At 35.5% G+C, this 14421-nt stretch overlaps 1 protein-coding gene across 2 annotated transcripts in view; it reads right to left on the reverse strand.

The window, feature by feature from the left end:
* LOC142347854 (GTP-binding protein 1-like) overlaps nt 1-14421 on the reverse strand; it is a 74396-nt gene that overhangs the window by 43515 nt on the left and 16460 nt on the right. For both annotated transcript variants that reach the window (XM_075398989.1, XM_075398988.1), the window contains exons 2-6: nt 7668-7836; nt 7090-7296; nt 6522-6627; nt 5433-5805; nt 1065-1165 (exon numbers count right to left, since the gene is read on the reverse strand). In XM_075398989.1, coding sequence (XP_075255104.1) covers nt 1065-1165; nt 5433-5805; nt 6522-6627; nt 7090-7296; nt 7668-7836 — 956 coding nt within the window. The remainder of the gene's footprint in view (nt 1-1064; nt 1166-5432; nt 5806-6521; nt 6628-7089; nt 7297-7667; nt 7837-14421) is intronic.

The raw sequence follows: 14421 nt of genomic DNA on the forward strand, positions 1-14421 counted from the left end.
TTATAGGAACGACGCTCAAATAGCGGGCATCTAAAATTGGGCTTTATGGGTTTATCCCGTTTCTATTTGACTTCAATTTTTATACTGACTCTATTCATTTTGAATCGCTTTCCTGAGCAACTGATGATCAAAATCACTATTAGCAGAATGAGAGAAGAGAAACTAGCTTAGAGAAGTTAAAAAGATTTCACACTAAATGTTGAAAAAGCGGCAAAATGAGGTAAAGCGAAACATTTTTTGTTCGACGAAGTAAATAAAAAAAATTAGGAGCACTATAATAGCCGGCTGAAAAGATGAGGGCGGCTATTAATTAATAATTGCTACAAATTGTGCCTTCAAATGTGTCCAATCCGTAAAAATCTGTTTTTAAACCTCAGTGATAACTTATCAGCGAGATTTTGAAAGGGAGGCAGAAAAGGATCATTTGTGTAAGAGAAATAGTTCATTAAAATATTCGACGCAAGAAGAGGTAGAGTGCAAAAACTGCCAGAAAGAAAATATTGGAAACAAACAAATTAATAAATACTACAAATTGCGGCTTAAAATGTGTCAAATACCAAAACTCTGTTTTTAAATCTTTCCAAAAACATGTCAGCGAGACTTAGAAATAGAGTGAAAAGTGGATAGTTAGAATGAGATAGTTCATTCAAATGCTAGACAAAAATAGAGGTAGAGTGCATAACTGTAAGAAAGAACGAAAAATTAGAAAAACTACTTAATATTTGCCACAAATTGCGGCTTCAAATGTGTCCAACACTACTACTTTGTTTCTCCAAGTAATTTTCTCCAATGCATATAAGTTGCTTTCGGACACTCCTAGCGGTTTACTTGGCAGAATTTAAAAGTGGTTTCTGCAGCCTTGGGGAGGTATGTTGGAAAATTCTGTGCTACGCACAGACTCGCGCAAGTAGTCTTGTTTCCTTTCTAACTCATCATAGTCTCCGGCCTGTAATTCTTATGCTGAACCTGCTTATCCCCATTTTACCGAAATGTCTGAATGGGAAAATATCGAAATCGCCAAAGGTACCAGAGCAGTTCAAATAAGAACAAAATTCAATAAATACCGTGTCCGTCTGATTTGTTCACAACGTTGCCCATCTGATCAAATCCTAGGATGTCATTGCCCACCGAGCTGGTCCTCCCACTCTCCATCTCATGCTTGTGCCTGAAAACGATCGTAATTACTCTTATGGCGGAAATTCATTTGAACTAATATTAACTGAAATCGTTTAATCAGATTTCGACCCCTTCCGGTAATGATTTCAAAAATTATTCACGGCCTAAGAAATTCTACGTAAATGCTACCACGCTATTAATTAAAAACTGCTTCGTGTCCGGACAAAACAGCCCCAGACAAAATAGTCCCAAATTGCAAAATATTTCCAGACAAAACAGTCCCAGACAAAATAGTCCAACAGAACAGACAAAACAGTCCCAGACAAAATAGTCCTGAATAAATATCGAAATAATTGTAAAACGTAATCTAGAAACAATTAACAACCATAATCTATGAGTTAATTTTCTGAATGCTTTGTTTTTAATTGATATGAACGAGGATTACACCAAAAAGTTGTTTCAAAAAGCATATTTTGGCTAAAACTATGTTGTAATCAGCTCAATATTTCTTCAATTAATTGCAATTACATGAATAACTTGGTTCCTGTGTTAATTGGTGTGCATATGTTTAACTCTATGTTTAGTTCGGACTATTTTGTCGGACTCTTTTGTCTGCTTTTTTGGGACTGTTTTGTCTGGGTCTGTTTTGTCTGGGAATATTTTGCTATTCGGGACTGTTTTGTCTGGGACTGTTTTGTATGTTCACCAACTGCTTCTTTTTCCTCGTGAATTTCAGTAGCCGCCAGCAAAAGCTTGTTTTCGCTTGCGGTGGAAGGTCTGATCATTTTGTATCAACAATAAAGTCGATAAAAACACCTAAAGCGATAACTTGACAGCGGCACCAATACTTCATTCTTCTTAGTGACTTATACCTTGCTCAATAACTCTCCAAGTATACTCCCTTTATGTAGACCGAAGAAATTCAGAAGACAACATTGACTTCACTTGCCAAAATACTGACGATTAAAATTCTCGATGAAACCACTGCTCTGCAACAAAAACTTTTTGAAACTTGAGAAGCGTGCAATTGGCGAGTAAACAAACTTCTCTCCATGGACTGATGACAGATAAATGTACCAATGGTTAGCCTTTACCAAACAACATACGAATGGTTATTCTTTACCAAACAACGTACGAATGGTTAGCCTTTGTAGTAGCTAGAAGCGACTCAGGGGAGCTAGCTTAAATGCAAGAGAGGGCATAAGAGATGGTGAAAGGAATTTCAAACCACGCATAATTACCATCCGCACCAAGAATTTTCATCTGAAACAGCTTTGTTAAATCGTACACTTGGAGCCTACTAAAGGTCTAAGAGCTACTCGGGACTTAATGCCACCGTGCTTTACTAGTTTTCCAGGACGAAACGTCAATTAATTGTAGCGAACTTTGTTTGAGAGCAATTGAAAATACTTTGCTGACAAAGCGTGCTGATCTGAAATTGTCGCAAAATCACGTAATGACCTAAGGAAACATTTTACAATGCCAAATGTTTTCAAAAGCAACATTTAATTAATGTTTGACACTGTTTCATAAATTTCTCACACTGTTGAGAGATAGTTTAACCGATGACCACAAGTTGCTCGAAGCGGGCGGGGGTCGAGGAGGCGCGAAAAAGGGCTAGACGGAACGGTGTACAGGGTTGCGCGATATGAGGAGGGTCCAGACCACCAAAAATTGATTTTATACTTTGATTTTAAGTCTTCTCAGCAGCTTTGACGAATTGTTCAATTAGACTCTTAGAGGCTCAGCAAATGAATCCTGTCCAGACTTTACATGTTTATCCCATTTTAAGGATGAAAAGTCAAAAGCGTCAGACGAAACAAAAAATTAACGAAAAGCTGTTAGTACAAAAAATCGCATAAAAAGAACAGCGCGACTAAAATAATTGTAGCGAACTTTGTTTGAGAGCAATTGAAAATACTTTGCTGACAAAGCGTGCTGATCTGAAATTGTCGCAAAATCACGTAATGACCTAAGGAAACATTTTACAATGCCAAATGTTTTCAAAAGCAACATTTAATTAATGTTTGACACTGTTTCATAAATTTCTCACACTGTTGAGAGATAGTTTAACCGATGACCACAAGTTGCTCGAAGCGGGCGGGGGTCGAGGAGGCGCGAAAAAGGGCTAGACGGAACGGTGTACAGGGTTGCGCGATATGAGGAGGGTCCAGACCACCAAAAATTGATTTTATACTTTGATTTTAAGTCTTCTCAGCAGCTTTGACGAATTGTTCAATTAGACTCTTAGAGGCTCAGCAAATGAATCCTGTCCAGACTTTACATGTTTATCCCATTTTAAGGATGAAAAGTCAAAAGCGTCAGACGAAACAAAAAATTAACGAAAAGCTGTTAGTACAAAAAATCGCATAAAAAGAACAGCGCGACTAAAATAATTGGTTCGAACTTGCTCAAACAGCAAGCCATCTCTTCGAGGATAAAGTATTATCACAATATGATTGACACAAGCTTAATTCAACTGACTAAATTTAACAAGCAGGTCCGTAAAAGCTATCTGAATGTACTTCAATTCGAAGCTGTAATAAATGATATTCTCATTGAAAACCTGTTTATGATAACTGGTGTACGTTTGTGAAAGTTATCACAGCATTACAACAAGCTGAATTCAAAATAAACGTCTTTGGTCCAAATCTTATTCAAATTATTCATATTATTGTCGCATTGACTGAAATCAGGGAATTAGATTGGTTAAAGAGAACAAATACGAAAACAAGCAGAATTTGAGAAGTCAAGGATCAAAAAAACCTGTCAAGCCAAATTTGAAAGAAAAAAGAAGGTAAAAGCAAAAATAAGTGAGAGCGCACAGAAGACATAAAATACAATGGAGAATAAACCAAACCATTATACATTAAAAATGCCCGTACGAAAAATAGTCGATAAAAAAGCAGAAAAGGCAAAGTTAACTTAAAGAAAAACAGACAAAAAATGAGAAAGAAAAGAGCCAGAGAAAGAGAGAGTGAGAACGATAGGAGAGATACCGAGAGGTAGAAAAGAGAGGCAATGAAAGAAAGCTAAAATCAGAGGTGCGATATAAAGAAGATAGTCGAGAAAAACAATAAGAAAAACGAAAAGAAAAAAAGATGATGGACTTAATAATAAAACAATAAAACAAGGCGGAGAAAAACTGAAAGAACGTAAGACGATGAGTTCCAAAGCTGGTGCACGTAAAAAGAAGGAATCGCTGTAAAACCTGTGCAGATGACTTCCGGTAGAAGTCAATGAAAAAGACAGATTTTTCCAATAAAGATGCTAAGCGGACACCGGCATAATTGTGTAGGACTGGCGAATGCTATCAACAAAATTATTTCGAAATAAACTTAAAAATGAAAAAATAAAAAGCCTGTTATATTTTAGATGCAAAAATTCATTAGCAGCAACTCTCATTACGAAAGTGCTCTATGGATGGCTGGAAATATGTAGTAACTTCAAGACAAACTAATATTGCACTAAGTCATTTAGACAGTGACAAGATTCATTTCTGATAAAAATTGCCATTCAAAGAAAAATATGAAAAAGGTTGACAATGACTAGCGAAAAACATGAACCGTATTTTGAACATGAACCCTTTTTATCTTGGCATGCTTTGCAACATTGTCTTGTTCAGTATCAAAAGCTTTTTTGGGTCAGACTTTTCCTGAACAATATCGTTCCAGCATAGCCGGCAGACAGCCGAAAAACATGCAAAACAGCGACTAAGCAAAACTCACTGCCACTTAAGTTTATGAATTGACGTCACGCACAAACGTAGCAAAAGAGCAATGAAATGTGGCATAAAAGATGGTCAGCAAAATTGCTCCTTTGAAGCTTGCTGCGTAAACAATGTAATACGCAAAGAGCGTCAGACGACGAAACAAACAAAATTCAAGCTAACCGCAATTTAGCTGACCTCAGCTTAATGCATTGCAGCTATGATGACCTTCTTTTGACACTATTCTTTTTCCGACATTGACCCTTTTTGCTTTGAAATATTTCCCCTTATTGCCCCTTTTTAGTAGGAAAAAAACCGACAATATATTTTTTCGGATCATTTTTTGGTTGATGGCCTTTCAGCAACATTTTTTGGTCTGAGAACTTTTGCCAAGATTTTAGCAACTTTTTTGGCCATTGACCGTTTAAGCCACCACTTAACCGTGCTCTTCGGTAGTACTGTTAAAACATGGTGCTCAGTGAGAACTCTAAAACATGCAGCCTTATGTGTTCACGCGATTAATATATAGATATATATTTTAAGAGCACTGCAATGGTCACATTTTCCAGCGTCTAGTTTCGAAACAATGCTGCGCAATCATCATTACCTGAATAAGTACTGCCGAGCATTTCCTCGACCATCGTCCAACACTCCGTTCGTTAATACACCCAGAAGTGTTGATTTTCCAGCGTCCACATTTCCAACAACCGCGACTCGAACTTCGATGAAATCGGACTCGTCAATATTCTTCCGTATAAGGAAATCTGATACCCACTTCTCTGTCAAGTCAATAAATGGCTCACAATGCTGTGATTCGTCTGTTGAGCTAATCTCTGTTTTCTCGGAATTATTAATAGATGTGGGATTTGAACATTTACGTCGTAATTGCATACAGCTGCACTGGATTTTTTCACATACTGAATTCAAAGTGATTATACTGTCTTCAAGGTCCTGTCGAGACAATCCAAGATCGTCCGACTCTGAAATAGAAACTATTAAGCAACATTTTTACACAGCATTATGTTTGAAGCCTATGATCATGATCCCATCATTGATTTTTACATGACAGTTGATTTTTGCTAATTTGTCATTAAACGATTTAGATTTTCTTTCAGGGAGTCAAATAAACCTAAATACAGAGATTTAACAGTTTTTTTTTCAACAACATCAACGCAGATTTCTTGAGGTCAAAACTCTTTTCATAGAACTCACTACTGAACAAAAACTCTAAACCACTACAAAAATTTATAATTTGCACCCTCAATACTCTGATAGCGAACAAATATTTTTTCGTAAAAACGGCTAGCTATTAAGAGTATAATTCAATGGTTCAATTTTTAACGATATACTTTTACTTTATACATGCGTTATGTACAGCTTGCTGAGGAAAACGATCTCTTATTCGCTGTTGAACTACAAACAAAATCCAAGTGATTGGCCTATGAAGTTTAAGTTGCCAAAACACTCTAGTCTATCCAATGAAGCATCGTATTATAAGATTATTATAACATGTTCTTGATCGATGATTTAAACAAACTTGCCAGCTAAATTACGATCGAAATTCTATCAAAAACCTGGACGAACGGTCCAGAAAAAAACACAAAAAATGAGAACTTAAATCCTCACAAAAGTTTCAGAACGAGGTCCGATATTATGCCATCAACTAAGTTTCGAATAAAATGTCCATCTATTATACCTCCACTTCCAAGTTCAAAGACGAACTCCCCGTGTCCCTCTTGTATCCTCTGTAAGAAATATTTCTCAATCTGCACTGTCTCAACATCGCTTGGGTTGACCAATGACTGAAACAAAGCGGCACAATAGGAAATCAATTTAACATGCATCTTGTTCTGCTAACCTGTTCTAACTTGAGAAAAAACATGCCGAGAGGTCGATTTTTTTTTATCAGATTGTAGATTTATATAGGTCAGGACTATTCAAAAAGCAGAAAAATTCTGTTATGCAAGTGTTATGGGGTCTATTTACACCAACTGGTCTTAAGCTCTAGAACTTGGGCATTTCTTATAACCCGTTCTCACGTTCTTTCTCGTTCCTCAAGGCTTCATTTCTCTGGCCAAGTATACGTTGAACAAGTAGTGCTTCTTGTCAAGCTATGTCAAGCTTATCTTATGTACAATTTATATTAGGTTGCTCTCTCTCAATCTTCTAGCAGCAAGCTTCAAAACTGCTCAAGATTCAAAAAATAATCACTGTTCAAGCAGTGAAAAAATTTTCAAAAAACTTCAAGAATCGGGGAATCTTACTTTGGGATCCAGGTAAACAATTGGCTCGTTAGTTTTTTCAATTTCATCTGTTGACTTGCTTCCCTCTCCACCCGTCTGGGCTTTTATCTGATTACCAGCATTGGCCAGTGATTTCTTCAACATCTGTCCTTTGGACTCTGTTGGGGAGCTACGGTGGTTAGGAGATCCGGCATGTTGACCATTCTCCAAGTTCATCATTTTTTGGAACTGGTACAACAGAACACAAATGTCAACTTTCAGAAAATAAATTTCGGAGATAAATTAGAGATTTGGAAAATTGGGAGACCTCGAAGAATTTATTTTAAAAAATCCACCTAATTGGAAATGATTCGTAAACGAACGAATGAAAGTAAACGTATTCTCGGACATTACAGTAATGGAATGCATTTCTTTAAATGTCAATAACACTCTTCCAATTTTCATGCAGTAATTACAATAGATTTAACATCGGGCATAGTGAGCTGCTCATGCAAATTACATTAATTACTGTTTTAAATCAAATGAGTTGAATTAAATTAAAAAAAAAACATCCGACCATGTTTCCGGCTAAGTGGACACAAGTGGAAAAATGATTATACCTGCTCACAAGACAAGTTCAGTAGAGATCCAGCCGCTGCAGTGGAGGCAGTCGTTGACTTCTTACCAGCCCCGGAATCAGCAGCAGTTGCCGTGCTCAGGTGGTTGAGGGACGAGTCATCCCGGGGTAGGGATGAACCCATATCCACCAGATGGGCCATACCTTTTACTCTGAAACAGAAAAATTGATACAATTTGCAAAATGCAATATTTCAGGTACTCGCAATATTGCAGATGCTCCAACAATTGAAGCGTTGCCCTTAATTTTTAAGTACTTGCGCTTAATTTTTCTAATTCAAGAAATTCCGGTTAATTTTGAGTCTATTTAAAAATCGGATCAGTTCAGCAACATTTGCCAATTTTGCTGAAAACAAAGAGGATAATAGTTAAATTCAAGATGAGATAATTCCGTTGCTTTAGAAAGGAAAATGAATTTTGGGCACCAATTCTGACAAAATTTGAGACTCACACGTGATCATCAGTTTATACATTGCAACTCAGAACGTCTGGTAGTTAAATGGCTTGCCTTCTTCCCACTATTTTACACTATGGTACCAAAAGGCTACTTACACCTGAAGATTTTTTTTAAAAAGCAATACAAACATCAAATAATATAACATTTTGAGTTGAAATTTGTTCTCTAATAACGCGTCATACACCTTCAGCTCTGTTAACGTCTAGAAGCCGGTTTGTATGGTTCTCATACAGGTCTCTCACGACGTCGGTGTCAATTTCATTCCAAATTTCATACATTTTTTCTAAATTTTCCCAAAAAAACTGTCTGTTTTCGTAAAAACTGTCTGTTTTCTCAAAATCGCCCATCAACTTTTAATAGGCTTCAGATCTGGACTGTATGCTGGGCATTCTAGTACATTCCACTCGTTTTCTTGGAAAAAATCGCCGATAATCTTCGATTTATGCACAGGAGCATTATGATCACTTGTCCAAACTCAAATTTTTCTGGTTCCATTCTTGTTCCATTTCGTCGAAAAACTCAAACAATTCCGTCGCTGAAGATGCGCACTCTTGTTTCATCAGTAAAAGCAACATATTGACCGAAAGGGAAAGGTTTCTTGAGCATAATGGCAAACCACTTTGAACGAAAAAACGTGCTTTTTTCTTCAAACTAACTTTCTTTGCAGCATTCCTCCAAAGAACTCCATATTTTTGAGGATTTGTCTAACTGTACCTCTGGCTATCGTATCACAGTAAGAGAAAGCGTTAGGATTAACGCGGATCCACTCCAATTAGGTTTTGGAATATTTTATAACATCGTTCAGTATCTCATTACTTTCTTTGAAATTTAGAATTTGAATTCCACACCTTTTTTCACGCCTTGGCGCAAATCATGCTAATGAAGCACCAATCATGCTTTAAAAGCAGAAATCATGCCGTACGTAGCTTTTTGGTACCATGTTCCCTGCAGAGTAAGTTAATGTCAAAAGCTTTGCTAAGACTGCTAAAAAAAATTTCTACGCTAAATTCTTTGAGATTTTCATTACTCTACATTCTTTGTCTATGAGCGGCAACTTGCTGTAATTTAAATTTCTATTGGCTATAATTTAAATTTCTATTGGCTATGATTTAAATTTCTATTGGCACAGTTCGCATAACTAGTAAACAAAGCTTCTTTGATATCTTTTTAGTTTTATTGGAAGCAAATATTTTGATTTCCATTTTGGTGTAACCAAAAACGCAAACAGGTTAACTCCCCGCAAAACTAAAAAAAGCCAGTGAACTGTTAATTTGCTGAACTTCTTAATCTGAATTTTCAAAGAAAAAACTATCCATTTTCAATTTTTTGCTGGCTTTCAGTATCTTCGAATTTGAACGCCATAAGAAATTTGACGGTTCTAATTTCTTTTTTAAAATGTAGCAGGATTAGAAACGTCAAAAAAGCGAAGAGTCGACAAATCAATTACAATGGCAAAAACTTAGAAAACTTAAGACAATCCAAAACCAGAACAAAAATCTATAAAAAGGAGCATAGAAACAAGTGTAGCTATAGAAACAAAAATAACTATAGAAACCTGAACATTCAAAATTAAAACCGATCTGCAAACCAATTTTCGTCTAGAAATTTGTACTTTGGGCTTTTGTTCTTCTAATCAAACAAGTTTGGCTAAATTTTGACCAAATGAGGAACATAGACAACTTTCATTAGTTCTCACATATTGATCAACAATAATTGGTGTATGAACAAAAAAATACGCGTCATACACCTTCAGCTCTGTTAACGTCTAGAAGACGGTTTGTATGGTTCTCATACAGGTCTCTCACGACGTCGGTGTCAATTTCATTCCAAATTTCATACATTTTTTCTAAATTTTCCCAAAAAAACTGTCTGTTTTCGTAAAAACTGTCTGTTTTCGTAAAATCGCCCATAAACTTTTAATAGGCTTCAGATCTGGACTGTATGCTGGGCATTCTAGTACATTCCACTCGTTTTCTTGGAAAAAATCGCCGATAATCTTCGATTTATGCACAGGAGCATTATGATCACTTGTCCAAACTCAAATTTTTCTGGTTCCATTCTTGTTCCATTTCGTCGAAAAACTCAAACAATACCGTCGCTGAAGATGCGCACTCTTGTTTCATCAGTAAAAGCAACATATTGACAGAAAGGGAAAGGTTTCTTGAGCATAATGGCAAACCACTTAACGAAAAAACGTGCTTTTTTCTTCAAACTAACTTTCTTTGCAGCATTCCTCCAAAGAACTCCATATTTTTGAGGATTTGTCTAACTGTACCTCTGGCTATTGTATCACAGTAAGAGAAAGCGTTAGCATTAACGCGGATCCACTCCAATTAGGTTTTGGAATATTTTATAACATCGTTCAGTATCTCATTACTTTCTTTGGAATTTAGACTTTGAATTCCACACCCTTTTTCACGCCTTGGCGCAAATCATGCTAATGAAGCACCAATCATGCTTTAAAAGCAGAAATCATGCCGTACGTAGCTTTTTGGTACCATGTTCCCTGCAGAGTAAGTTAATGTCAAAAGCTTTGCTAAGACTGCTAAAAAAATTTCTACGCTAAATTCTTTGAGATTTTCATTACTCTACATTCTTTGTCTATGAGCGGCAACTTGCTGTAATTTAAATTTCTATTGGCTACAATTTAAATTTCTATTGGCTATGATTTAAATTTCTATTGGCACAGTTCACATAACTAGTAAACAAAGCTTCTTTAATATCTTTTTAGTTTTATTGGAAGCAAATATTTTGATTTCCATTTTGGTGTAACCAAAAACGCAAACAGGTTAACTCCCCGCAAAACTAAAAAAAGCCAGTGAACTGTTAATTTGCTGAACTTCTTAATCTGAATTTTCAAAGAAAAAACTATCCATTTTCAATTTTTTGCTGGCTTTCAGTATCTTCGAATTTGAACGCCATAAGAAATTTGACGGTTCTAATTTCTTTTTTAAAATGTAGCAGGATTAGAAACGTCAAAAAAGCGAAGAGTCGACAAATCAATTACAATGGCAAAAACTTAGAAAACTTAAGACAATCCAAAACCAGAACAAAAATCTATAAAAAGGAGCATAGAAACAAGTGTAGCTATAGAAACAAAAATAACTATAGAAACCTGAACATTCAAAATTAAAACCGATCTGCAAACCAATTTTCGTCTAGAAATTTGTACTTTGGGCTTTTGTTCTTCTAATCAAACAAGTTTGGCTAAATTTTGACCAAATGAGGAACATAGACAACTTTCATTAGTTCTCACATATTGATCAACAATAATTGGTGTATGAACAAAAAAATACGCGTCATACACCTTCAGCTCTGTTAACGTCTAGAAGACGGTTTGTATGGTTCTCATACAGGTCTCTCACGACGTCGGTGTCAATTTCATTCCAAATTTCATACATTTTTTCTAAATTTTCCCAAAAAAACTGTCTGTTTTCGTAAAAACTGTCTGTTTTCGTAAAATCGCCCATAAACTTTTAATAGGCTTCAGATCTGGACTGTATGCTGGGCATTCTAGTACATTCCACTCGTTTTCTTGGACAAAATTGCCGATAATCTTCGATTTATGCACAGGAGCATTATGATCACTTTTCCGAACTCAAATTTTTCTGGTTCCATTCTTGTTCCATTTCGTCGAAAAACTCAAACAATTCCGTCGCTGAAGATGCGCACTCTTGTTTCATCAGTAGAAGCAACATATTGACAGAAAGGGAAAGGTTTCTTGAGCATAATGGCAAACCACTTTTAACGAAAAAACGTGCTTTTTTCTTCAAACTAACTTTCTTTGCAGCATTCCTCCAAAGAACTCCATGTTTTTGAGGATTTGTCTAACTGTACCTCTGGCTATTGTATCACAGTAAGAGAAAGCGTTAGCATTAACGCGGATCCACTCCAATTAGGTTTTGGAATATTTTATAACATCGTTCAGTATCTCATTACTTTCTTTGGAATTTTGACTTTGAAATCCACACCTTTTTTCACGCCTTGGCGCAAATCATGCTAATGAAGCACAAATCATGCTTTAAAAGCAGAAATCATGCCGTACGTAGCTTTTTGGTACCATGTTCCCTGCAGAGTAAGTTAATGTCAAAAGCTTTGCTAAGACTTCTAAAAAAATTTTCTACGCTAAATTCTTTGAGATTTTCATTACTCTTTATTCTTTGTCCATGAGCGGCAACTTGCTATAATTTTAATTTCTATTGGCTATAATTTAAATTTCTATTGGCTATGATTTAAATTTCTATTGGCACAGTTCACATAACTAGTAAACAAAACTTCTTTGATATCTTTTTAGTTTTATTGGAAGCAAATATTTGGATTTACATTTTGGTGTAACCAAAAACGCAAACAAGTTAACTCCCGGGAAAACTAAAAAAAAACCAGTGAACTGTTAATTTGCTGAACTTCTTAAACTCAATTTTCAAAGAAAAAACTATCCATTTTCAATTTTTTGCTGGCGACAAATCAATTACAATGGCAAAAACTTAAAAAACTTATGACAATCCAAAACAAGAACAAAAGCCTATAAAAAGGAGCATAGAAAGAAGTGTAGCTATAGAAACAAAAATAACTAGAGAAACCTGAACATTCAAAAATAAAACCGATCCGCGAACCCATTTTCGTCTAGAAATTTGTATTTTGGGCTTTTGTTCTTCTAATCAAACAAGTTTGGCTAAATTTTGACCAAATGAGGAACATAGACAACTTTCAATAGTTCTCACATATTGATCAACAATAATTGGTGTATGAATAAAAAAACTGTCTCCAGCTCAAATCAAATACTAAATTAAATAATGCCTCGTTTGTGGGGCAATGATACTTGTCAATAAAAAGCCTACGAGACAAAAAAAACAAAATGAAATAACAACAACAAGCATTTAAATCCAAGTATCAATGTCTATTTTTTTCGAAAAAGCTAAATAAATACAAATTCAAAAAAGAGTTTCAAATAAACCTAAATTGAGCGAACGAGCAGAGCGGACTTTGATGAGAGGTAACAAGCAAAAAAAAGCCCAAAAAGGAAGAAGTTACAAACATAGCTGGCAGATTGCCAGAAAATAGCCACAATAGCTTCGTAGCTCTGCAGTCTCAAAAAACAGTGAAAAAGACAGACCAAAAAAAATCGTTTTTTCATTGAAGGCTGATATGTTATATTTTGATTAAAAATCTGTATAAGTTTTTGCTGCCTCTATTAGAAGCTCCCTAATAACCTTCATTTAGAGTGAGACACACCCACTTGACCTTAACTCTTTCAATTAAAGTAAATGAAAGTCAATTTCAAAGTGTGGAAGTCATTTTTGTGAGTGAGGTAAGTCAAGTGTGACCAAAAATTTAATCACGCAAATGAACAAAAAAACTCGCTCCACTAAGAGCGAAAAATGACGTCACACACGCATTTCAGTTGAAATTGCATGAACGAATGAACAAAAAGCAGGTTTGAAGTGGTTGTGACGTCATATGGTCGTAACAAAAATCGCGACGACGAAATAAAAAAACCAAGGGAAGGCCAATAATAGCCCCTGTGTAGGATTGGAAAGTTAAACTTAAGTATTTTTCGGAGAAGAACCAAATTAATACTGACCTTGAATTATTCCCAACACAAAAGTGAATTCTAAACTTGAAACTGTACAAAGATATTAATGGTAAAGAAATTTAAACTGATGAGAATGGTTGAATAAGTAAATATTGACTCTGATGAAGATTATATCATGGATTGAACACCAAAATTCTCACCCACGTAATATTGGATTAGAAACCCAAATTAGGGGCCTAAGTTATCAAAGTCATGAATGACCTTCTGAAAACTTTTCCCAAAAAGGGTATTTTTCTCACAAAGATTCGGAACATTTGGTAAAAATAGGACTAAACTATCATAACCAAACATAGATTAGCAGTATATATACGGCTCAATTTTAGCCAATTTGGAGAGAGAACAATTTGTGCGAATAATTGTTGTGTTGCGTGATGTGTAACCAAAATCAGTCTGAAAATAGTTATATTGTCGTGATAATCGATATTTCGGAGTGAGTTAACAGATCTCTGTCGTGGTACTGAACTTGTAATAATTGTTGAAACTAGTATACCCTGGTAATTATACTTTTCGTTAATTTAACTTAGCAAATTTTCAACTACTTTCTCTTTTTGGACCTTTTCTTATAAATTAGTAGAGTTTAAACTGGTATCTAGTAGATATTTGTTAAACACTTTGATACGTGGCACTCATAGGCATTTGTAACTAGTTGTTTTGAAGGAACCATAGTCTTGTAATAATTAGGACTGGG

This window comes from Convolutriloba macropyga, chromosome 10 (genome assembly GCF_964194025.1).
Source record: "Convolutriloba macropyga chromosome 10, txConMacr16.3, whole genome shotgun sequence".
Classification (NCBI taxonomy): domain Eukaryota; kingdom Metazoa; phylum Xenacoelomorpha; order Acoela; family Convolutidae; genus Convolutriloba; species Convolutriloba macropyga.